At 41.8% G+C, this 26,743-nt stretch overlaps 1 protein-coding gene across 1 annotated transcript in view; it reads right to left on the bottom strand.

Moving 5' to 3' along the window:
* PATL1 (PAT1 homolog 1, processing body mRNA decay factor) overlaps positions 1-25,504 on the bottom strand; it is a 38,228-nt gene extending 12,724 nt beyond the window's left edge. The window contains exons 1-10 of the mRNA XM_027860754.1: positions 25,427-25,504; positions 21,665-21,776; positions 13,837-14,051; positions 13,432-13,506; positions 12,846-13,040; positions 11,843-11,944; positions 11,271-11,360; positions 10,753-10,967; positions 10,233-10,322; positions 2,437-2,620 (exon numbers count right to left, since the gene is read on the bottom strand). Of these exons, the coding sequence (XP_027716555.1) occupies positions 2,437-2,620; positions 10,233-10,322; positions 10,753-10,967; positions 11,271-11,360; positions 11,843-11,944; positions 12,846-13,040; positions 13,432-13,506; positions 13,837-14,051; positions 21,665-21,776; positions 25,427-25,441 (1,293 nt within the window). The 5' untranslated portion in view covers positions 25,442-25,504. The remainder of the gene's footprint in view (positions 1-2,436; positions 2,621-10,232; positions 10,323-10,752; positions 10,968-11,270; positions 11,361-11,842; positions 11,945-12,845; positions 13,041-13,431; positions 13,507-13,836; positions 14,052-21,664; positions 21,777-25,426) is intronic.
* Positions 25,505-26,743: the final 1,239 nt, after the last annotated feature.

Raw genomic sequence — 26,743 nt, 5'->3', positions numbered from 1 at the left:
AAATCCATGGGAGCTTATGAGGTCACAAAGTGAGAGTGCTGGGAAAGAAGGTCAAGAACAAAGTTCGGGGGTACAGACAATAGTTGAGGGACAGGACAGTCATTATCAAATAGTAAAGAGACTGAGAAGAGGCCAGACAGGTAAGATGAAAACCAAGACAAAACTGTATCATGAAAATACAGAGAAGAGAGAGTATCCAAGAAGACAAGGTGGTCAACAATGTCAATTGCCACAGAAAGGTCCAGAAAGATGAAGACTGAGAAAATGACGTTAAATTGGACAGTTAAGAGATCAATGCTAACTCTGGAGAAAGAGAGGTGACAGTAAAGTTTGTTCCTACGAGTTTGACTTAAAAAGGTAGAAGAGACATAGCATAAAAGCTTGAGGAGACTAAAGAGTCTGGTGAGGGTATTTTTAAATATAACGAAGACTCAGGCATATTTGTGGGCAGTCCAGAAGGAAACAGAAGATAAATTCATATTAGAGAGGAGAATCTTATCGAGGTAATCTGCTAGAGAATGCAGGAGGGGAGAGGATCAAGGGTACCTGGGGTTGGCCTTGGTGAGGAGGGCCACCTCTTCAGACAGTGGAGTAAAGGAGGAGAAAAGAGGAGATGTTTGAACTCTAGAGAGCAGAGAAGGAGCCCATGGCAAATGGTCTTTATTTTCTCAGCAAAGTATAAGGTGAAGTCTTCAGCTGAGAAAATGGGGGAGGTGGTGGTGTGGAAGGCTTGAGGCTAGAAGCTCTGAATAGTTTCTGTGCTGAGTGGAAGAGAGAATCAATTAGGGATGGAGTAAAAGCATTCACTTGCTGTGGTGAGGACCCTTTGAGATTACGTAACATAAGTTTGTACTGGACCTAGTCAGATCGGTTGAGTAATGTCCTCTAACTCCATTAGGCATCACGTGAGCAAGAGTGAAGAAGGCAGAAGGCAAGAGTAATCTAGGGCTGGAGTATGGCATGATTATGAACACTGACAGGACAAGAAGAAATGGATTTGAGATTAGAGGGCAACACAGAGCTGAAATGGTCAATTACAAGGTAGAAACTGAAAAGGGGAAAAAAGTGAAATTAGAACAGGGGCAATGGACTGGGCCACTAAAGGATGGAGGGATGTGGAAGTTCTCAAAGGGCAGGGTACAGGGAAAGATGCAATGATAGGACGATATGATCTCCTAAAAATTTCTCCAGAGGTTTTGATGGTAGAAGTCGAATATTTATGAGTGATGGTGAAGGGTGTGAGGGATCCCACATGTAGCTGAGGTGGAATGAAGGTTATGGTACATAAGAAGCCTGAGGGATCTGGAGCTTAAGGTATTTGTGGGAACATCAAGATATGCTGGTTTCCTAGTAAAAGGGCACTCTCTGTATCTCTACAAGGAAGACTGGGAAGCAGGCACTGAACAGCTTGACAAAGGATTCTGAATGACATGGGGATGAGAGAGTGAACCATAAGGGAGGAAAGACTGATGAGTAATGTGGTAAAGTGAGAGTCTGAAAGCGGCCATGGGGAACATGAGGTATTCTAACTCTCCTTCCAGAATCAGTGTGCTAGGGTGGAATAAAAGAAGTATAGCTAATACTGAAGAGAGTGGTCAGGGATGCAGTGTTATGAAGGGCTTACCAAGTCTGTAAAGAGAAGAAGACAGGAGGAGCACAAGAGAAAAAGGGCTAAAATGAAGAAAAGTCCATTAAACAAGGATGGAGAGAATTCTAGAAGGCATGAGAGGGAGGAGAAGAACAAAGGGGGATGGGACACAGCAGAGGCAGGACTGAGGTAGACAGGGATTAGAAGATGTGAAGTGGGGGACTGAGGCACTTACTCTAGAACAAAAGCCTCAGTCTCCAAATAAGAGGAGTCATCCAAGGTAAGGCTGCCAGCGTTCTTCTCTGGCAGAACCAGAATGATGAGCAAAGGTAATGCACAAGGAACTTGATTTATTAAACTGAAAGGGACTACTGAAAATAACTGAAATGTGCACAAAAAATATTTCATTGCATCACAGGGACTGGTATATATCAGCATTCAGCGTGAACAACCAAAGCCAATCAGGGATTTCAAAAGAAAATTTCACAGATGTTTGTTTTTGGAAAGGGGCATAAAATAAAAATATTGTCAAAGAAATGTAAATTTGGAAAGAGAGGTGGGTCAGCAGTGTAGAAAGAGTGGAAGATAACAGACCGACAGCCTAAATGCTCTTATGGTACCAACAGTAAGTTAAAATATCTAGAAAGTCTTCAGAGCATGGGGAAGGTCCGCTACAGAGTGTCTGTGGTACATGAGCAAGAATCTCGCAGATGAGAAGACAAATATAGATTTCAATATCTGCATGACTGAAAGGAGTCCTGCATCAGTGAAATCACAGATCCATTCAAGTATTTATAAACAGTTCGGGATTCAAAGAGATATACAAAGAATTGGCAAATAGCATGTACCTGGTAATAAAAGTCATCCAGGTAGGGATCAGTGCTTTGTAACTGCATCATCTGGATCTTGGAAACCCAATCCTTTTCCCGCTGTAACATAAGGTTTGCATACGGGTCCTTTCGTAGCTGTTCCTGATGGTTGCTCCGGTGACCTCCTCGATCCCCAGTTGCACCATTTATACTTCGATGTTGACTAAGGAAAAGAAAACATGCTTAATTCACTCAAAGATTTGGGTTTGGTGGGTACTTTGTTTTGTTCTGATACTATTAATAGGCCTTTAATAGTCAGCTTGGTGGAGTAATTTCTTCCAACTCCATTGAGCACCATGCGAGAAGGAATGGAGAAGGCAGATGGCAGGAGTAATCCAGGGCTGGAATTTGGTATGGTTATGAACACTGACAGGACAAGAGGGAATGGACTTGAGATTAGAGGATCATATAGAGCTGAAGCGGTTAATTACAAGTAGAAACTGAGAAGGGGAAAAAGAAATGAAGTTTAAACAGGGGCAATGGAGTAAATCATAGCACAAGAGTAAACCATACCAATTATAAAAATATTTTTTAGATGGCAACATATAACTAAGTCATAATTCAGGGGAGATGACTGCACAATGTAAAGATGTAGTTAAAGGCAGAACATTCCCTGCATTCCTTTTAAAGAAAGAACATAAAATACTTGGAGAATTTTGGAACTTGAAGCATCTTTGGAGATCACCTAATCCAGTTTCTTCATTTTACATAGTCATAAGAAAAAAATGAAGGCTGGCTGATGGCCTAGCTTTATGTTAAAGTGTGAAAGCTGAAAAAGAGTTAGCCACTGCAGGTTCAAGAATATAATATCTAAACTAAAGTGGTCAATAAAAGATAGTCCAGAATCTGGTGGGAAGAGATTCACAAAACTAGATTTCCTTTGAAAAATCTGACCTAAACCTTAATCCAGGTTCATAACTGGCCTGACAAAAATTTGGTACTCGCTCCTTTTTGTATACAGGGTCTTGGCAATCTGTGGATAGAATCTTGTCATCATTCCTTTTAAAGGCCTGTCATAACTGCACAAGGGCACAAGAAACATTCAGAATGACAGTTTAATGCTTAAGGAGCTACCAATTTAATCTTTTTTTTTTTTTATTAAGACAATTGGGGTTAAGTGATTTGCCCAGGGTCACACAGTTTTGGTAAGTGTCAAGCGTTTGGTCTGAGGCCAGATTTGAACTCAGGTCCTCCTGACTTCAGGGCCGGTGCTTTATCCACTGCACCATCTACGAGAGATTTCTCCCTTCTGGGAAAAATAGGTTCACTAATTAACTGTCGGTGGAATAGTGAACTGATCCAACCATTCTGTAAAACAATTGGGAACTAGACCAAAAGGGCTACAAAACTATGCATATCCTTTGACCCAGCAATACCACTACAGGTCTGTATCCCAAAAAGATCAAAGGAAAAGGAACCTATATGTACAAAAATATTTATAGCAGCTCTTTCTGTGGTGACAAAGAATTGGAAATTGAGGGGATGCTCATCAATTGGGAAATGGCTGAACAAGCTGTGGTATATCATTGTGATGGAATACTATTATGCTATAAGAAATGATGAGGAGGGCAGTTTCAGAAAAACATGGCAAGACCTATGTGAACTGATTCAAAATAAAGTGAAAAAAAACCAAGAGCGCACAGTACACAGTAACCGCCATGTTGTAATGATGATCAACTGTGAAAAACTTGGCTGTTCTGATTAATACAATGATCCAAGACAATCCCAGAGGACTCGTGATGAAAAAATGCTAGCCACCTCCACAGAGAGAACCGATAAACTCTGAATGCAAATTGAAGTATAATTATCTCTTTCTTTATTTTTTTCTTGCTTTTTTGGGAAATATGGCTAATATAAAAATGTTTTGTAGGATTTCACACATATAACTGTTATATTGCTTGCCTTCTTGGGGGGGGGTAGAGGGAGGGACAGAACTTGGAACTCAAAATTTAAAAAGAAAGAAGTTTAAATAATAACATTATTCACACACACAGACACATGCATACGTGTATATATACACACATATACACAAACACACACGTGAAATATTTTCCTCTCTGGTAGTACAAATGAACCCCTACAGAGAAGTCAAATCCAAGTTAAAGATATAATTGCATTCTATTCTGTATAAAAAGGAGATGAATGAATATAGGTGATAAGGAAAAAAAGGTCTGGAAACTGAATCCTGAGTAGCCCATCTGTCACTGTTATGTGAGCTAGTAGAATATAAGTTCCTGGAGAGGAGGGACTATTTACTTTCTATTTCTGCATTCTTGGCACCTACCATGATGCCTTGGGACACAGGCAACCCTTAAAAATTCGTGTTGAAATGATTAATGCTTCTTCACAACTCAAATCTCCACTCTCCTCCTAATAAAATGGAGGTGATGTCTTTTGGCTCCCCACTTCAGAACTTTGTGATAAATTAAGAAAAATAATTTTTCAAAATTGAAATTCTTTAAGCACATAAAGAAATGCTGTATCGCTTACTGAATTGTATAGGCAGCAAGAACTTTGATAAGTCATGACATGTCACTTGGCCATAAGATTATGTTTGGTCTTAACACCTAAACCTTTACAGTCAGTCAAGAGTGCATATGGAATATTCACTGTTTAAGAGTATAGTATACCTTTGACCCAGCAATAGTACTTCTAGGGCTGTATCCCAAAGAGATCATAAAAATGGGAAAAGGACCCACATGTACAAAAATATTTATAGTAGTTCTTTTTGTGGTGGCAAAGAATTGGAAATTGAGAAGATGCCCATGAATTGGGGAATGGATGAACAAGTTGTGGTATATGAATGTAATGCAAATATTATTGTGCTATAAGAAATGATGAGCAGGCAGACTTCAGAAAAACCTGGAAAGACTTATATGAACTGATGCTAGAGAAGTGAGCAGAACCAGAAGAACATTGTACATAGTAACAGCCACATCATGTGATGACTAACTTTCATACTCTTGGCTCTTCTCAGCAATGCAAGAATCTAAGACAACTCCAAAAGTCTTCTGATGGAAAATGCTATACATATCCAAGAAAGAACTATGGAGTCTGAATGCAGATCGAAGCAGACGATTTGATCTTTTTTTCTTTTCTTTTGTTTCTTCTTTCTCATGGTTCCTCCCATTAGTTCCAATACTTCTTTATAACATGACTAATGTGAAAATGTTTAATATGAATGTACATGTAGAGCCTATATCAGACTGCACACCACGTTGGGGAGAGGGGAGAAGAGGGAAGTGGAGAAAATGGAAAACTCAAAAGCTTATAGAAGTGAATGTTGAAAACTAAAAATAAATAAATAAATGTAAAATAAATTTTAAAAAAGAGTATAGTACAAAATAATACATACGCACAAACACACACTATATAATGAACCACAGCTATACTCATGTCAAAGCATTTCTGGAAACAATGGGGCAAATGTAGCCAAATAATTGTAGCAGAAGTTACTTCGAAGGACAGAAATATGATTTGACAAAGGCATGAACAGAATGCACAAAAGGCCAAGGATGTAACTAGGAAAGTTATATGGGCATTAACATTGGCTCATCTGACTGGCATAGTGAATGCAAGAGAAATACAATATGAGAGTAGAGAGCCTTGAAGTCTATGATCAGAAGTTCATTTGATAAATATCTACTAAGCACCTACTACGTGCCAGATACGGGGACATAAAGACAAAAAAAAAGACAAAAAAAAAAGAAAATGCCTGCTCTTAAGGAGCAAATATTGGGAAGGGGAACATTATTTGTGGGTACGTGTGTATAAACACACACATAAAATTTTTGAGGAGAGAACACTAGCTTGTGGGAGGATGAGGATAGGGTTCCTGTAGAAGGTAGTACTTGAGCTGAGCTTTGAAGGAAACTAGGATTCTATTACAAAGCAGAGATGAGGAGAGAGAGCATTCCAAAAATAGGGACAGCCAATGCAAAGGCAGAGATGAAAGAGTGAATGTCATGTGCAAAGAGAAGAAGGCCAGTCTAACTAGCAAGTAGACTGTATGGAGGAAAATAACGTGCAAGGAGCCTGGAAAGATAAGCTCAAGTCAGATTATGAGGGCTTTAAGGGCTAAACAGGGAAATCAGTGTAAGGTCCTACAGACAAAAGGATCCACTCAAGTTTCTTGAGGAGGGAAGTAACGAGATCAGATCTGTGTTTTAGGAATGTCAGTTTGGTAGCTGTGTGGAGAATGGACTAGAGAAGGGAGAGAACTGAAGTAGGGAGACCAGTTAGTAGGCTACTGTAATAGTACAAATGAGGGATGATGAGAGTCTGAAGTAGGGTGATGATTATATTAATGGAGAAAAGGGAGATTAGGTGAAATATACAGTAAAGATAAAATAAATAAGACTCTGCAACTGCTTGGAGTTGAGGGACAGCAAAGAACTGATTATAATTCAAGGTTACTGAGTCTGTAAGGTTTTGAACCTCGGTAACTAAAGAATGGTCAATCTCTCAATAGAAATAAGAAAATTATGAAGATAGATGAGTTTTTTGGGAAAAAATAATGAGTTCTGTTTTATACATGTTCAGTATGAGATGCCTACAGAACTTACAGGTAAAGATATCAATAGTCAGTTTGTGATATAGTAGGGCAATTCAAAGGGCCCAGAAGAAAACACTGGGGTATAGCAGTAAAATATGGAGGGCCTGTGGTAGAACCATCTGAGCTCTACTGGCTTGATCAGCCAGTCAGACACACTGTACATTGACCTCGACATCATGATGTCATTTTGGTCTTCTTCAATTACAAAAATGAACAACATGGGGGTGAGATAAGGATGATGATCCTTCAAAGGAGACTAAGAAATAGTCAGAGGTAGGAGAACCAGGAGATACCAGTGTCATGAAAATGCATAGAGAAGAAATGTCAAGGAAGGAGGGAGTGGTCCATAATGTCAAAGGCAACAGAGAAGTCTTAGGTTAGAAGGTTAGGGACTGAGAAAAGGCCATTGGTCTTGGCAATTAGGTCATTGGTAACCTTGGAAAAGGTAATTTCATTTAAGTGATGTGATCAGAAGCCAGAATGTAAGGTGTTGAAAAGTAATAAATAAGAGGTAGTAAAATGGAAGCAACGGAAGCTTCTTCTTTCCAAGGAGTTTGGCTGTGAAAATTATTCAACTCAAAACATTATGAGCAACCACATTAGCAATGTGTTCAAATAAATACACAAGGATAATAATTCCTGGTGCTATGCGTGATGAGAAGAATAAGGTGTTGTGGAAGTCCTGAGGTACAACGAGAGAGAGAGATAGATCAATCGACCAACTGATCGAGAGACTGACAAACAGTTTGAATGCTATACTTCAAGTATTCATGCCCCAAATGTATTTAGAACCACAGGGGGCAAAGTGAAAACAGAATCCACTGATCATCTCCTGAAAAAAAAAAAAAAAGCTCCAAGAGAAAATGTTCTAGAAATATCACAGTCAAAATTCATAGTTTCCACATACAAATAAAAATACTGTAATGATTCAGAAAGAAACAGCTTAAGTACCAAGGACTCACAGTCAAGATCACAAAAGACCTGGTAGTTTCTACTTAATCTATGAGGCAAAAGAGATAACCTTACAACCAAAGATAAGTTAAACTGCAAAGCTGAGTATAATCCTACAAGTGAAAAAATGACCTTTAATGAAATAGAAGATCTTCCAGAATTTCTAATGAAAAGACCAAAGCTGAGTAGGAACTCTGAAATACAAATACAAGAGTCCGGAGAACCCTACAAAGGGAAATTTATTTGAGCAACTGAAAGGGGCTGTACGTTGATGCAGAGCTAACATTTGAATGGGGAAGAATAAATGTCTTACAGGAACCTTAACGTCTTCAAAGGGTATTGAGGAAGTTAAATATAGAAAGAAAAAACAGAAGACCTAGGGGAGTAGGGGTGGCAGAAATTGTTTCTGTTCTGATGGTTTTAAGAGAGAAAAAGAAAAGAGTATTATTATAAAGGAGGAAGAAAGTGATAAAAATTGGTTTTTCTCATAGTCAAGGTAAATCTCATTCTTATCTCAAACAGACACAAGAGGGTTAAACACAGAGTTTGCTATAGAAATTTATTAAACTCAACAGGGAAACAAGTGCAGATGGGGGGGAAGGGGAAGAGGGAGGAAGATACAAGGAACAGAACAGCCACAAACAAAATTTCCTGATTCTTAAAGGGATATTAAAAGGGGAAAAAAAAAAGAAAGAAAAGCAAAGGGTATAAATGGGTGCCACCAATTGTGGAATGGATGAATTAATCATGGTATGTGAATGTAATGGAGTATACTGTGGCATAAAAAATGACGAGAGATGATTTCAGAAAATCTTGAGTAGTATGAACTGATGCAGTGAAGTGAGCAGAACCAGAACAATTTATACAAGGGTAACATCGTAAAGAAAAACAGCTTAGAAAGGCTTAAGAACTCCAACCAAAGCAACGAGCAGGCATATTCTGGGGAGGACCTCATTGAGAGGTGATGGACTTAAGGTGCAGAAAGAGCCCTGGCTTTACATATGGCCACAGTGTGAATTCCTGTTGCCTTGGTCATGCTTCGTTGGTTTTCTTCTTTCTCTTGCTTTTTTTAATTGGCGGGGAGTTAAAAAAAAGAGAAAGACAGAGAAAGAAAGCGAGCGAGGTGTTGAAACATTTTCACAAGTACACAGAAGAAAGCATGGAGAAGCAGGGCAGTTTTTCAAAGTAATACATGGAACTTGAACAAATGGAGATTCGTTGTTTGCCATACAATTCTCTTTGTGTTCTGCTGTGCACGTGGAAATGCTAGCAAGAAGAAAAGGCACAGCTAAAGCAAGGTGGCAAAGATTGAGCAGACAGGCAAGAAGGAAAGCCAGGTGAGCAAGGTCCCAGAAAAAAGATCAGAAACAGAGCTAAGCAGGCAGTGAACAGTGTAAAAGTCAGAGGATCTATACACCTGTTTTTAAAGACTGTCAGGGAAATGAAGTGAAATGTGATAGTAATACTTATGAAAATTAGAGAAGAGGCTTATATTACTTACCAATAATTTTAAAAATTCAAATTTACATAGAATATTTCTTCCAAGTAACTCAAGAAATTTCATAAATTCATTCATTCACTACTTACAACTCTTATAAAGTAAGAATACAAGGGACAACAACTTCCATGTCTATGTTGAGATTTTCAGAGCAATCTTCTCATAAAAGCCCCATAAGGCAATACCAGACCCTTGCTCACACAGCTAAAACATGCTGCAACCAGCATTTGAATCCAGGTCTTCAGAATCTAAGACCACCACTCTGCTTACTATACCACACTGTCTAATAGCTATACATTCACAATCGAATATCTGGGCGCTGTAAAATTGTCCAGGTGAAATATTAGAATTTCTCCTTCCTTTTCCCCCCATTGTTTTTATTCCCTCTTTTCTTTTTACATATACAAAAGGGAATAATATATTTTCAAGAAGCCTGAGTTGTAACCTTGCCTCAGATACTTACTACTTGTGTGACCTTGACTAAGTCACTTAACCTCAGTTTGCCTCAGTTTACTCATCAGTAAAATGGGGACACTAATAGCACCTACCTCACAGAGTTGTTGTAAGGATCACATGAGTTTACACATGTAAAGGGCTTTGCAAACCTTAAACTGCTATATCATGCTTTTTTTTTTTTTATTATTGTTGATGTTGTCATTATTTGATAAGCTAATCCATGAAGGCATTCCCTAAATGTCAAAACAATCAGAGTAAAGTAGAAATAATCTCTCCTATTAACACCATCCAAACTCCAGAGAACTTGGTACTCACTTTCTATTCTGTTGCTGTCTCTGATGTAAGAGTCGACGATGCTGTGGGTGAAGGTGAGTTGTGTCTGGTCTGAACATCTGGGACTGAGGTCTGTGGAAAAACAAAAATAACTTCCAAGAGCCATCCAAGTGATAGGAAGTGATCTTGTGTCAGGAGAATAATTTCCACTACCTGCTCTCCTCTTAGCCGACAGGTGGTAGTTAACTAATTCAAGTTTATAAGCGGACGTCATTTTAGGGCACTAAGTTACAAAAGTCTTCATTGACTTCAGGAGACCTGGCTGTGAATGGATATCAAAGCACCTGAAAGCAAGAGCCTGAAAGTACTCATCTCCTAAAGGCAGTCCTGACATTTAAGTGAAGGGCTAGCAAGGGTGTATACCTTTTTTTGTTGAATTTCTCATTCTAGAAACAGGGACCTAAGCACATGCTATACTACTAGATTTTGTCAACACAGAAGAAATTCAGTGAGCATCAGATGAGTTAGACTCAAGCAACATGAACTGTCTTATTTTAGTTACCTTAGGTTTTGCAGGTGAGGTCCTGGGCAGGAGGGATGCTGCTGTGCTGGGGGTGGCGTAGCTGGTGGAGGGGCGCCAAAGAAGGCACGGAAGCCAGGAGCTGGGGGAATCATTTGCCCAACCCGTCCCTGAAGCAACTTGGGATTCATAGTAGCAAGGGGACTGCTTACAAATCCAGAGAGACGAGCAAACTGGCTGGGAGACATCCGTCCAGGCTGCAGGTACGAAAAGGGACAAAACCTTCAATTCAGCTACAAAGGATCTTATGCTAAGGGATCAGCACACTTTTATCCACCAGAGAGTATTTTCTCCATCCACAGCTTTACTGGTGGGAAAAAATAAAATACTAAATAATTTTAAAAATAGCTTTACTGGGAAAAGCAAAGCAGAAAATATGTTAAGGAGTGACAGAGTACTAAAAAAACCCAAATGCTACATCCTTAGGCAAGAAAGTGAGAGGCCCAATCTGGCAAGAGAGAGAAAGAGAGAGAGAGAGAGAGAGCAAGTCACAGCTTTACCTGTGCTCCTCCTAGAAGCTGTGCCCTCTGAATAGGACTGAGAACAGGCGTGACACTGGGAGGGAATGGGTGGCCCAGAAGGGAAGAGTTCTGGAAAAGAAAGTGGAAAACTGAAGCTTATTCTAAATAAAAAAAAAATCAATAAATTGTATATACTCAGTAGGAACACAAAACATTACTTGGGTCACATGTAAAAATCATATAAATTTAACAACTTAAGATACTCAAGCTATCCCCTAGGAGGAACAAAATGGAGAAAGATGGTACTTCAAGGTAGAGAAATGGAAACTCTGGTTATTTAACAAGGAGAAGTAAATAGTAAAAGAAGGCTTAAAAAGCCAAAGGTAAGGTGATCAAATTGACAGAGTCTGGATTTGTAAAGAAGAGAAAGTTGAGGAAAGAGAAATAAACAGCATGAATCATACTAGGCCTTAGGAACTTTTGAGATTCAGATTAAGAAATTGACTAGAGAGGTTGTAGAAAACACACGTCCAAGTTCAGGATATAGGCAGTAGAGAACAGTATAGGATGTAAACACATGCACAACCACAGTAAGTAGGAAAATGTAATACCGCGACACCGCACAGCTGGTTTGGAGACATCCTCTCGCCATAGGGAGCAGGATATCGCTGTTGCATCGGGGCACGAACATGAACAGGCTTCGGACAAAGAATCTGTCAGAACAAAAAGAAACCGCATAGAATTGGCCTTCAATACAAGTTGGTTTCTCCTTCACCTACTCTAAGTGTCCCTCCCCTCAGATTTTGGTGTAGAAATAAAATGGAAATCGATGGCCCTGCTTCTAAACAGGTTCAAGCACGGACCTCCTGATCTTTTCTCTCTCTCACAAACAACAATGTGCCCATTTTAGCAGAGGCAGATTTAGCTAATTCTCCAGTATCCCCACCCCTTCCATGCTGAGGGAGGTACTAACAAATTCTAGGACTTGCAAATCCTCACTCCCACGATGGCACATTTTGGTAAAGAGTTAGGGATAGGGAATGGATAAGAAAGCTGGAGGATTAACTAAGCCCCATTCTGGAGACTTTGTGATATTCTGATATGGCCTCCATGCTCAGCAGCTTCATGACACACTGTGACTTTCTACTGTTTCAGATAGAAGTGATCCTGGCTGGGCCATACCAGTACCTCCCTCCCCCCATACCTTCCAAATGGGCCTTCCTTTTCAGCTGCTGGTTTCAGGTGGAGGAAAGTCTATGGAACAGGACTGCACAGGCTCTAGGGAAAGCAGGGACATCTTAAGAGTACAAAGGGATGTGGACAGCACTGTGTGTTCCCATTCCCCCCAGCCTTTAATTATCTGGCAGTGTTTTGGATAGTCACCAAAATATTTTTAAAAATACCACCAAGTGGTAATTTATCTGTTTTCAATTATTAGACAGCAGCAGCATTGAATGATAGGGGCATCTTTCTCTTCTTTACTCTAAATTGGCTATTTTCCTTTCTAATTCAGTGCCTACCAAAATCTTCCCCCCTCCTCCCAGAACAAATCTACTAAATGATTTTGCCCAGATTCCCAATATCCTGGGCTGGGTGCCTGTGAATGAGACATACCTGCTGGTTAAAGCTGGGTACAGCCATCTGCTTAGGTGGGGTGCCTATTGGGACCGCTCTGACAGGAGGGCTCCCAATGACGGGAGAAGTTGAACGCCTTGGTAATGCCCGCTCAGAAAGGTCCCGCTCCTCTTCTGGACCCTGTGGGGGTCTCTGAGGCAAGGCATATTCTAACACAGACACTGTGGGCATTTCCTGATTGAAAAACAGAGCCAACAGAACATACAAGTGATTTAGCAATTTCCAGAGATACTAAAACATTTTGGGATAATATGACCTGAATCAGTTGCACAGTTATAGTGGTGAATGGTCAAACTGAATTTAAGTGGCAAAAAAGAACACCCCAAATTGGGGAGACAAAGGTTATACTAGACTAGGCTTCTTCAGCCACTAATGTACTTCACATTTCAACATGCCTTAATAAACGTTTGCTGAGTTGAGTCTCAAGGACTCGATGTACTAAGGATTATGCAAGTCACAGGATACAAAGGTCCTCAAAGAACTTACATTCTGCTAAAATAATGATATATTTCACAACAGCAAACTGTTTGTGTACTCTGGATTATTAATGTAATTAACACACTACCTGAGCAAGAAGCGGTCCTCGTATGCGTCTCAGAACTGCAGAGCCATCCCAGATGCTAGAATTGAGACCTCCAGGCTGGTGGTGCAAAAAAGGAAAAGAGCTGAACAACTATTGGAACTCTGGAACAATTTGAATTCCCTGGTTGCTTTATTTTATTCACCCGAATGAAGATATAGAGAGTTCAACAATCTAAGAAAACACATTTCACCACTGAGCCTTGTATGTAGGCAGGCCTACCACCAGTAGAAGCCTTTTTAACTTTTTATTCACTTTTAGAAACAAGCTTATCATGAGCTGCAGCACAGTAAAAAGTTACAGAGCTTAAGACATTCAATTACATTGCCTGGGTAGAAATACCAGGAAGGGTCCACCTTCGACGTCCCCAGAGCCTGGGGATCCACTCACCTGCACAACAGGCCGGGTATGCAGCGCTCTCATAACGGCAGGGTCCTCCAGCTCATTGTCAATGACCATTTTACTGAGTCTTTCTGCTAGGTTTTCTTCATGGCCTACTAGCAAGTCCATCTCATCAGCGCTCCCATTGCCCGTCTGTTCAACCGCCACCACCGGCTTCTCTTCCAATTCAGCCAGGCGTTCATGTGCTTCCTGCCAATCATCATCTACAAGAAAACCACAAAGATGAAGCACGGCTAATAAAAGCACTTATGTTACAAATCATCAAGCAACCGAGGTTTACAGATTTACAAATTCTTGTTCTCGGACCTCTTTTTCACATTCTCTCTTCTTCGTTCAGAATCACCTCTACTTCTAGTTTTCGCCATCATCTCTAAGGGGAAGAGTCCCAAGGGGATGTCTCTAGTCCTGACCCTCTCTCTTCGAGCTATACAACCGAGGTTATAACTAGCTTCTGGATGTTCCCACCAGCCTACTGCATTGACACCTCACACTCAACAAGTTTAAAGTAAAATTCACCTTTCTCCTAAAACCTGCTCCTCCCATCCCCCTCAATTTATCATTATCTTTCCAATCACCCAGGTCTAAAACATCAAAATCCTCATGTATTCTTCCCTCACCCTTGCTCTCTATGCCCCTAATTAAATACAAAGTTTCACATTTAGAAATATTCTATTTCTAAAATCTCTCACAACCAGCCCTTTCTCTATTCTTAATGTTACCATCTTAGCTAAAAGCTTCATTACTTTTCTTTTCTTTTTTTTTTGTGAGGCAATCGGGGTTAAGTGACTTGCCCAGGGTCACACAGCTAGTAAGTGTCAAGTCTGAGGCTGGATTTAACTCAGGTCCTCCTGACTCCAAGGCCTGAGCTCTATCTACTGCACCACCTAGTTGCCTTTTCATTACTCTTTATATTCGATATGAGGTAGCCCCAGTTCCACAAGCTGGCAATGCTGTATTTAATAGTTAATACCTTCTGGCTGTTTGAAAGGGGAGCAGGATAAAAGAAAAGCCTGCCCTTCTCCCACCTAGTTTCCACTACTATAAGAATGTACCTCAATCGGTCACAGCTGAGGGGGTGGCTTCCTATCAGAGAGAAAGCATGACCCTCTCGAATCAGTAAAATATACCAAGATAAGGGAGATGATTGAGCTAACTTAATGGGCATCAGACTCTTCTCTAAACTGATTTCTGATGGCACAGCTTTCAACTTGCATGAGCTCTGCATCACCTCGAAGGAGGTGGTTCTAAAAAAGAACACAGAAATGTGTGATGTAGTATGACTAAAAACAGACAAAGCTTCTCTTGATTTTTGGCCCGTACTCTTCCCCCGTCATTCTCTTGCCTTGTATGGCTGTTCCGAAAGGAGCAGGAGCCTGGAAACTTTGCTCTCATTTTTCTTCCCCCTCCTCCCAGTAGCCAGCAGAACTTTGGGTCTCCTTCCTAGCCTTGCTTGCTGAACCTGGTCTGTTCTAACATGAAGCTGAGCTATGTAGCAGAAGCCTGCTTTGTCTCTTTTTCCTCTCTCTTCCGCTTCCCCCACCCCCAACTCTGGTCCATACGGACAGAGTCCAGAAGGTCTAGGAGAGGTAACTTAGCGTCATTCTCTTAATCAACATGCACTAAGTGCTTACTGTGTTCCAGATACTGTGTTAAGTACTTGGAATACAAAGACAAAAACAAAACAAATACTCAGTGCTCCCTTTATTGGAATAACTGTGTTTTCTGTGTTTAAGATTAGGTTTAAGAACTCTAAGTTTTATTATACAGAACTTATTATGGATAGATTTGCATGTTGTTGAGCTCAAGATTCACAACAGCCTAGGGATCATGTGCTTGTTAGAATGTAAATTACCTGAAAGTAACAATTCTTTATATTTGTATCCTGAGTTCCCCGAATAGTACCTGGTACACAGTAGGTGCTTAATAAATGCTTACTGATTGGTACTTTAATGTATATTACATTAACATGATTATTACTGAACAGATACAGTACATATCCTGATCATTATTCTTTTTTGGGAACAAAAGGTAGTTATTTTGTGGGTTCTGCCTTGCTGGTATACTAAGTCCAATGTCTCAAATATTTCAGAAGTCCAGAAATTTATTTAGGGCTAAAGGAGATAACAACTTGTGCAAATTGGGAGTTCATTACAGTTAATTACTGCTGATAGATTAATCTTTTCAAGCAAAAGCTCTGATCATGAACCTTCACTTCTCAAATACCTTTGAAGATCCCCTTTGCCAGCTAAATAAAGCTCAAAGTCTCACTTGAGGCTCACCATGATTTGGGTGGTCACCATGAATCTTTCTATTCTTATTAGCTACTACTCCCAATTATACACGCTACCCACTAACCAAATTGCTACTTCCTAATATGGAAGGCTACTCTGAAATTCTTTACTTGTGGGCTTTTACTCATACTATTGTCTCTGCCTGGAATGCTCCCTAATCCTGTTTACTTGTCCAATTCTTAGCTATCTCTCTGATCCTCCCAGCCAGAAAAATGTCTCCATCTCTTCTAGTACTTTGTATTTCTCATTAAATTCACACACTTGACCATAAAAATTAGTTATCTATTCTACTAACTCCATGAAGACAGAGATCCTGTCTCCTTTTTTTTTCATCTCCCTCCTCCCACCCCACTCCCCACATAGGAATTTATTGAAGGTATTCAATAAATGGATGTTGAGTTGGTGTTCATATTAACCCAAAGTATACCTTTCTAAAGTAAGTAGAAAGATGGTATTTTTGTTTTAAAAAGAGGAAAAAAATGGGACAAAAACCACTGCCCATTTCAAGAACAGATCAGAGCTCTGATAAAGCCTCTCTTCCCAGTGTAATATCCTGTCTACCACATCATTGGCATTTATGGAACTGATTTTAAGGCACCTTAAAAAACTGATACTGAGACTTGCTTGTGTTTACACCACTGATGGGTCTTGCTCAAACATAAGCCTCCCCGGAAACATTAAACGAGCATTTCACTAGCACTGTTCCTGTCTGGAATACTCATGTTCGTGTACTTCCATCATCTCTCAATGCTGCCTCTTCCTTTTCATTCCTACAGACACAATCAGCTCCTGCTTATCTCTTACTTGCATATGCTTTTTCCCTTCACAGGCTCTAGCATCACTTCTACTCTCAATCTGTGACAATTCTGCCAGACATCTTTTCTTGGTGCAACCACCACGCCAACCTGGAGTCTTTAGGCCTCGCTCTCATGATGACCAGAGCTCTGATCACCACCCATTTCAGCTTCCCTACATCACACTTCTCTCCTTCTTCCAAAACTTCTTTACTATAACCATTCCATTCCTATGTCTACGAGAGACACTGTTCTCAGACCAGTTTACCAAGCTTAATTTCATTCACCAAAGACCTCTCAAAATCTCTACTTCCTCTCTGAAGCTTTTGATAAGAAACTAAAGGAAGTAGCATTTTCTTCCTAACTCCACACCATTTAATTCTTTATTCATTCACAATATACAGTAATGTTGCTCTTTGGTTGGACATATTACATATTTTGGGTTAAACTTGTGGATAAATTGCTTGTAGATTTTCTGGACGGGCTACGTTATCAATGCTGTCTGTCTTAGGCAATATATGGCAAGAGACCAAAGACAAATGTCTAACTCTCTCTATACTTGATCTTACGTAGCACCACACAGAATGACATTTAAGAGTTGGTCCTTAATTTTATAGATGAGGAATCTTAGAGCAACAAGTGTTAAGAAATTCACTGGGAAAAAAAAAAAGCAGGGCCAAAACTAGAACCCAGATTCTAATTCATAATCCAGGACTCTTTTCACTCAATCACGTATAGATAAATGTAAACTCTTTATATCTGAACTAACTAAACACCACCAACAACAAAATTTATAAGTATAAGAATGGTGAAGCATGACTACTTATAAAGCAGCTAAAGAAGATCTGGGCCTTTTAGACCACAAGCTCGACACTAGTCAGCAGGAAGTTACACTCAGGGAGAAACAGTGACCAGGATGGTAAAGGTAAGGCTTTTGTTGCCCTACAAGCTGGCCAGGCCAGGCCACGTCAAGGGTGAGACGTTCAATTCTGCTTGTCGAATTTTAGGAAGGACAATGATGAGCCACCAGAGGGTAAAGGGGCTTGAGATCATGCCAAACAAAGACTGTAGAAGATGGGTTTGTTTAGCCAGGGCAAGACAAGGCTTAGGGGAGTCAAATATTTAAAGGGTTATCAGGTGAAAAGGGATTGTTTTCATTCTACTTTGCCCCCGAGAAGCGTCTGTGCTTCCCCTCCCTGGATGCCATCCAGCACAGGGTAGACCACTACTCGTTGAGTAGCTGGAGAGCTCCTACTCAGGCACAGTCTGGACTACAGAGTCTGGGAGGTTCCTCCAACTCTGAATTTCTGTAATATAGCAAGACTCTAGCTTGTTTGACTTGTTTTTCTTTTTTGCCTTTTCTTGAAGCACTAAGGCTCAATGTAACATTAAATATTGCAAATAAACAAAATAATTGCTTATATTCATCACCCTTGTGGTAAACAAATGCACCCTGGAATGAGATGAATAATTTCCCATACCTTGTAACTATGACAAAACTACATTTGGCAACATTCCCATTATCCACCAGGTACTAGGAAGCATTGTAGCTTTAAAAAAACATCAATTGGGAAACAAAGGACCTTTCCTGACCCTGAAACAGTGGTTCATTCTGGTACCAAAGATGGCAGATCTGGAAAAGACATACCAAATGTTTACAGAAGCATACAGATTTGCAGGTGCTTTCCCAGTTATACCAAATTCCCTTGCTCAACAATTCCCTGTTTATCGGAATAAATGGCCCAATGATAATTTTCATATCATCTTTCTTTTCACAGAAAAAAAAAATCTGAGAAAGTCACCTACAAATTCCAGAAGTTTTCATGGCATTAACAAACTACGTTTTGGCTATAAGACAACATTTGTAACACAGATGGTTGGGTAAATAATGAGTTTTTTCAGGCCATGCTTTCTTCAGTATAAGGAGCATCACTGCACATCTTCTTATTTGCCATTTCCCCTAGTAAGATCCTACTTCTTCTATCTGGGTATCAAATGAAGAAAGAAAGCAGGAAGAGTAACTTTTTAAAACTGTTAGTTTATGATTCCAGAGTACTGATGATGAAGCATGCTACCCCTTCCTGGTAAGAGAGGTGGACTGTGGGTACAGACTGAAATATGTTTCTGGACATGGGCAATGCAGGAATTTGCTTTGCTTGACAAAGTGTATCTGTTACAAGGCTTTATTTTTTCTTTTCTTTTTTTTCTCTTCCCCCAATTAGGCTGTGTGGTTGGGTGAGAGATAAAAATAGATTTTTCTACATTGAAAAAAATAAAAGAATAAAATCACTGGTTTGGTAACTCCTCTGCTCAAGAAGTTCTGTTTTTAAAATTAGACATTTAATCCTGAATCAAAGGGGCATGTCTGCATAGTGTACCATAATCTTACCATTCTCATTTTGTTTCAATAAATGTGTAAGGTCACTTGGAAACACAGTGGGTTTTGAGCTCCAGTGCACTCACTGTGTGGCAATACTTTATTCTCTATACTTTTCACATGACCTAAAGAATGCAGTTACTCAGATATGAAAAAGTTTGACCTCAATCCATGTAGGTCACAAGTGGCATCACAAGTCAAGAAGAAAACAAGAGGTGTGATGGTGGGGGGGGAAGAAAGGGGAAGGAGAAGGAGGTGGCAGCGGGACTTGTACCCTTAGCCACTTAAATCAAGACCTGTTTCTTTTCAATCAAAAAACATTAACATTAAGACCAGATTCTCAGAATCTTAGCTGCTTTTGGATTTAGACAATCCCACCAGCCACAATGGTGGTAAATCCAGGTGGCCTTGAGGCCAACCCTGAAAGACCAATGAGCATTAATGGATAAGAGCAGGAGAGATGATCAAGGAGTAATGGAGACTTAGCTTGGGGACAATCACAGTCCCTAAGGAAGACAGACTATTACTTTAGAAAGTAAAGAAATACCCAAATTCAACAAAGTAGAGATGACAGGCAAGCAGCTCCTTCTCTGAGTTTGTTTGGTACATAAGCTTTGCCTCGTTAAAACTTTACTTGTCCAAGTTTACTACTTTAAGATAACACAAAAACTTAACTTATACAGATGTTTTCTTAAGGAAGTCTGATACTTGGTACCACTAACCCATAGTTACTAACATTACTAGGCTGATTAAATAAAAAAGCTAAGTCTCTGAACATATAAAAGTTACACAGAACAGGCTAAAGGAGCTCATTAATATAACTGTAATCACTGATATTTACATGGTGCTGCTTATTATTGAAGAGAAGTAGGATGGGTGTGTGTGTGTGTGTGTGTGTAAAATCTGCCAAAAGATTTTTAACTCTAGTTTCTTATCACAAGTTTTTCTCAAAGGAAAATCACTATCTTGGAAAATCCTGTTTGGAAGTTTGTCGACTGAAAAATTCTTCTTAGTCATGCTTCCTCTCTAGGCTAGCAAATAACCTCACAGAAAATTATTTTAACTCTCTTCATTTTCTGCATTCTGTTGTTCTTCGTGGTTTTCCAAGGGTTACAGCAATATATATATGGAGGTTTGGGGAAGGGGAGAGGGGTTAAATACCATATACCCAAGTATCCTTACAAAGTAATATCATTCCCATTTTTTAGAGGTAACATAATCTAAGTAAATAACTTTGCCCAGAGCAATACTGAAAGTTACTCAGAGAGCAAAGATCATTCTTTCCATGGTTGCAGGTTTAAGACTGAGACATAATAATGCAATAGCCATGAACCAATTCAGTCAAAGTTTACTTTAACATTGAAGAACTCTGGGAAAGGGGGGAAAACAGAACATGCTCTTAATAGATAAAATAGTTCTAGATGGTAGCACTCAATATTTTGTGCTATGCTGTTACATTAGCTGTCTATGAATGCTATTGTCATAAAGATAAGACAAAATTACAGATGGCTCTCTGCCCTATGACTCTATCCTACAAGCTTTTCACCTTGGTATCAGCAGTCTTCAACATCTTGGAGCATGGCATCCTTTTGGCTTGCCTCCACAGTCAAGGGCACAATCTACAAGGCCTTTGGGCCCTTTCTCTTAAGGTTCTGGCTAGTACCCAGAACAGTGCTCTGCTTCTGCTAGGGACAGCTCCTTAGTCCTCTATGAAATTTTACAGAACTCAATTCCCATCCTTATATTCTCTATCACTTTCCCCCTCTGTCTTCATCTCAGCCTAATATATAAAGTAAAACTTAGCTGTATTGAAAGCTGCAGAAAAATCTTTAAGCATCTTTTAAGGCCTTCCTTTCTCCCAATTGTCAGTCTCACCCTTATCCACTACTATTCATTTTCCTCTCTTTCCTCATTGCTCATGTGTATATATTTGCTTCCTACTATACTTTGTCTGGATTACTCATGTGCACAAATGCCTCAACTCTAAATTCCTACACATATTTTCACATCCTAACTTTGTCACTATCATTACACTTTCTCTACCTGTGTTATTAATGTCATCCTTCTTAACTGAAGGATGAGTAAACACTGCTTCTCAACTCTATGAGGGGAAGCCCTAAGAACTCCATGGCCCATTGACTACCAAACTATTTCAGAATCCAGTTCAAAATTGGAATTAATTTTTCTACTTGCTGCAGGGTCTCTACTTATTTCTGAAAGCTAGAAAAATCAAGGCTGTTTCATGGTAACATCAAGCTTTAATGACAGAGACCCAAAATAGAGATGTTAAGTTGGTGACTTCTATCCGCCACAGAAGAGGTGCTGGAATGCTGAGAATGTGGGGTGACATTTACCTACTGCACCTGCTCCAAACGTATCATCATTGAATTGATCAATATCTTCATCTTCTTCCCCCAGAGCCTGAAAAGCATCATCATCTTCATCCAGAGGACAATCTTCAAGGGACTAAAGAGGCAAGAAACAGGGTTAAGGTATTCAACAAGTCCACATACCCCTATTTCATTTTCAGCTCTGAAAAGACTGCTTTGAACTATCTTCTCTATTGAAGAATGTAGTCCATTAACTTTCACGATGACTGTGGTCTCTCTTCTACACAACCTTGTCTAACGTGAGACTGCTTCCAAAGGTGGATTTGCTTTCAGGACAGCGTTCTCTTTCAGTAGCTATCCTATTTCTCCTTTCCTTCCCAGAGTTTCATTTCTCTTATGAAAAGATACATTTTTGATACTACTGACACTTTCTAATACCTCAAACCCAGTACACCAAGGTCCACACCTGCCAAGTATATTCTCTGAAAATAGCGCAGCTAAATGACCTAATAGCTCGACCGCCACTGACAGTGTGTCACCTTTTGTTAGCAGAAAAGGATGGCTATGTGCTTGAACAGTCTGGTACCAACACTGTCTTTTATTTAAAAACTTCAGTTTTGTTGCCTTTATTTACATTTTTGTATATGCCTTTATTTACACCATGTACAATATTTTCTTGACTGCATGATTTCACATGACTCATCAGAAATCTAGTAAAGGGATCTCTTCTTAAATCTCAACTGCTACAACTAAGTCAGAACTGAAACTAATCCTTAACTTCCTTATCTCACTGTTTAAAGTAGAAAAAGGAATCGAAAGTTAATTATATTACATTTCTGGCTCTAAGTTTTAGGTATTTTCCTCTATAAACTCATTTCCACCATGCTCATCTGCTTCTCAATCTATCACTCCTTTTTTAAAAATATTTCCCAACCTTCTCTCACCCCTAACTTCAAGTCTTCAGCCTCACAATTCACTCCATTTTCCAACAAAGCACATCTTGATAAATCATCTCCATGGCCTTGCACAAACACAATTGCATGGTATATGAATTTTTTCCTCCACTTAGTTGTTCTCAGTTCCTTTCTGCTTTCTAAAAAATGACAATTGCCCACTTATTCCCATCCCTCATTTCCAGTCATCAAAAGTCCATCAAAAGTTAGTGCAGGGGTAGCTAGGTGGTGAAGTGGATAGAGCTCTGGTCTTGGAGTCAGGAGGACCTGAGTTCAAATCTGGTCTCAGACACATAACATTTACTAGCTGTCTGACCCTGGGCAAGTCACTTAACCCCGACTGCCTCACCAAAAAGCAACAACAACAAAAAAAGTTAGTGCAGTTTGGAGAGCCTCCCGTTAAGGCTGCAAGGAGACTTCTTGCCAATCCTAGCGGGGTGAATGAACCAGAGGTTTAGTGCTATGCCCTGTGACTCAATTCTCTAAGCTAGCCGGTGCACTGGACAGAGTCCTGGACTTGTAGTCAGTTAAGACTTGACTTCAAAATCTGTCTCACACTCTTACTAGCATTGTGATCCTGGGCAAATCATTTAATCTGTCTGCCATGTGTAAAATGGAATTATAATAGCACCTACCTCCCAGGGTTGTCATGAGGATCAAATGAGATATTTGTAAAGTGCTTTGCAAAACTTAAAGCATTATATAAATGTGAAGTGTTATTACTATTACTAACAATTATTATTAGAATTACAGAACATAGAGGTGTTCAAGAAGCTGAGGACTGTAAGGGAAAGAGGCCCTATATTTCCCTATTTTAAAGATGAGGGAGACAATGTGGTCAAGTGACTGGAATTCCAACTCTGCCATTTTACTAACGGTGTGGTTTTTGTGGAAGTCAATTAACTTCTTTGGACCTCAGTTTCCTCATCTGTAAAAGAGGGAGGTTGGAATAGATAATCTGAGGTCCCCCTTTCAACTCGAGATTTCTGATCTTGTGAAATTCAGAGAAGTTAATCACTTTGCTTCACATCACCACTAGGAATGACAGAATTTTAGAATTGGACATTGAAGGAAACTGAGGCCTAGCAAGTATGTTATATGTAATGTATTCCCTCTTCACATGAATCTCTTAGAATTTCCATCTTCCTTCAAAGCTCATCTCAAGTTTCACTTCATTCATATATTTCCTCATCCTTCCCTCCACCTCTTCCCACCACTATCAGAAATTACTTTGTGTGTGTATTTGCATTTAAGCTCAAGGGCAGGGGATGTTTAATTTTTACTTTGTATCTCTGGAGAACAGCACAGTGCCCGGCACACAGGCTCAGGTCTAGAGCTGGAAGGGGCATCAAAGGCTATTTCAACCTCCTCATGTCACTGATGAGGAAACTGACACTCGAGAGAAGAAAAGACTTGCCCAAAGTCACACAAAATACAGTCCTCTGTTTTCAGAGTCAATCCTCTTCCCACTAGCAGGAATTTAATAAAAGCTTGCTGAATGCATGAATGGTAACGGTAGAAGAATTCTAGGTTTGGAATCAGGACACCCGAATTCAAATCCAGACCTAAGTCACCTAACCTCTCTGGGCCTGAGTTTCTTCCCCTATCAAATAGGGACGTTGCCTTACATGCTCATTAGAGCTGTTTCCAGCGCTTGATTCCACTTTTGCGCCCAAAGACACATAAGGAGCAATAAAGTAGCAAGGCTGAGATTCAAACCCACTTCTAACTTCAAGATCAGGGCTCTTCCCACAATACCAAAAAGGCAGGTCTGGGCTGTGTCTTCACTGGGAGATGAACACACACAGACACAGACACACATACCAACCAATCAGGGGATCTCAGGTTTCTTTACCCCCGAGAAGTACTGGAGAAAACTACCTGCTCTGAATTTCTGGCCAACTGTAGGTTTGGTCTAGGTAGCTCCTGCTACAACCTAAGGGAGGGATTACGGTCAAAAAACAAACCTTCTCCTCCGTCCCCTCTAACAACAGGGGCAAGCACAGAAACGCATCCCCAGCTTAAACCAGAAGACTGCCTCCACACGAGGGGATACTTGCAGACCAGCCCTTGACCGTGCTTTCCCTATCCACGAGGAAGGAGCACGAGGCCCCCTGGCCTTTGTGACCAGGTCAAGGTTATGACAGCCCTAGACCACAGCGTGGGAACAGCCCAGCCTGCAGCCAAGGCCTCGGGGCAGGCGCTGTCCCCACCACCTGCTCCCCTGGGCTCCTCTAAGATATGGGGAGCCTGGGAGGCGGGCCGGCCTTGATCTCAGCCCCACCGCCAGGATCCCCCCCCCCGCAAAGTTAGAGGGAAGCCCCAAGACCCCAGAGGGAGCCCCCAAAGCCACAGAGGGAGCCCTCCCTCCAGGCTACAGAGAGAATCCCCCAAAGTTACAGTGTAGCCGCTCAAGGCTCTAGGGGAGTCTCTTAAAACTACAGAGAGACTCCCCCGAAGTTATAGAGGGAGCCCCCCAAAGGGCCTGGGGAAGCACCCCAAAGCTACAAAGGGACTCCCTTAAAGTTCCAGGGGAAGTTCCTCGTGGTCCCAGGGGAGGCCCTTTAGGGCTCCAGAGGGACCCCCCAAGTCTACAGAGGAAGACCCTTCCCCCAGGCCCCAGGGCAGCCTCCCCAACCCCCCCACCCCCCACCCCCGGTCTTCTCAGGCTGGGCAGCGGCTCGCAGGCCGGGGCGTCCGTCCTTAGGTGTAACGGGAGTAACGGGCCCGGCCCCTCCCGCCCCCACGAGTCCTCCCGGGGCGGGGGTCCCCCCTTCCCTCTGTCCCCCTCCCCCGTCTCCCCCGGGGGCCACTTCCGGTGGCCCGCGCTCACCTCGTAGCGAAACATCGTCGGGGGGAGGGGGAAGGGAGAAGGGGGGGAGGAGGCGGAGCGGGAGGGGGATGGGGGAGGGAGGCGTGGGGAGGGGGGGGAGATGCGTCCGACGCCCCGGGCTCCTCCGCGCGCGCCCGCCACTCCTCCGCCGGCTCGCGACCCCTAGCCGCCGCCGTACGCCGCTAGCGTGCCAGCGTGCGAAAGGGCGTGCGCAGGCGCGCTGCACCGTACCTCGGGGAATCGGAGGGCAGGGGGAGGGGGGAGAGGAAAGGCCCTTCCCCGGTCGTGCGGCTGCGCGGGGACGGATCTGACGCCCCGTAGTCCTCTGCGGACAGCGGCAAATAAATCCCAGAGCTCAGTTCTGCCCCTGCGCGGGGCTGCACCCCACTCCCCACTCCCCAGCCCTCACCCCTCAGCCCCTGCCTGGCCCGGGGCTGTGTTCCTGGGTGCAAGCGCCGGCTCCACGTCTGGGCGTGGCGGGCACTCCTGTCACGAGGCATCTGTCCTGGGGGCGGGGGGGAAATCCTTGTGATCGTCACCAGATAGCAGCCTGCGGGGGCGACTCGGAGCCCGGCACTCCAGCCTCCTTGACCTTGAGAATCCTCTCCGGCCTCGGCCGGCCCCTTTCCCGACCCGCAGACGCCCACCCTCCGGTCCTCCTCTAGGCGGCCCGCCCAACTTTGAGTGCATCCATCAACAAACGCTAATAGAGCCCGGCAGGTGTGCCCCGCCCTGCGCTTAGGGCTGGGGACCGGCCCGGAGGCAAAAGTGAAACTACCCCCTGCCCTCGAGGGCCGTGCTTATTAGTGCACGGACGAGAGTCCGTGATAATGAATAGAGAGTTTACACAAAAGATTATTAAAAGGAGCAGGCGGAATCACGCCCCGCTACGAACCGCCGCGCCCGCTGCGATTGGGGAGGTGCGGGTGGGGGGCAGGTCGTGGGCTAATAGTCCAGGACTTCATAGAGATCCAGGATTGTGGGGGGCGCCCCAGTGCAGGGAGGAGAGGAGCCCTGCGGTGCCCAGTTCATTCGTTAAGCACCTGGGGGCCAGAAGCGCTTTTCCCTTTTTGGGGTCCCCAGCGCTTAGCGCAGTGCCTGACACACAGTAGGATCTTAAATGCTACTCCTCACTTCTTTCCTTCCAACTTTCTCTTTCTTTCTTCCTTCCTTCCTTTCTTCCTTCCTTCCTTCCTTCCTTCCTTCCTTCCTTCCTTCCTTTCTTTCTTTCTTTCTTTCTTTCTTTCTTTCTTTCTTTCTTTCTTTCTTTCTTTCTTTCTTTCTTTCTTTCTTTCTTTTTCTTCCTTCCTTTCTTTC

Source organism: Vombatus ursinus, unplaced genomic scaffold (genome assembly GCF_900497805.2).
Source record: "Vombatus ursinus unplaced genomic scaffold, bare-nosed wombat genome assembly UNPS02014248.1, whole genome shotgun sequence".
In the NCBI taxonomy this organism is placed as follows: Eukaryota; Metazoa; Chordata; class Mammalia; order Diprotodontia; family Vombatidae; genus Vombatus; species Vombatus ursinus.
This window is presented reverse-complemented; position numbering and strand designations above follow the sequence as displayed.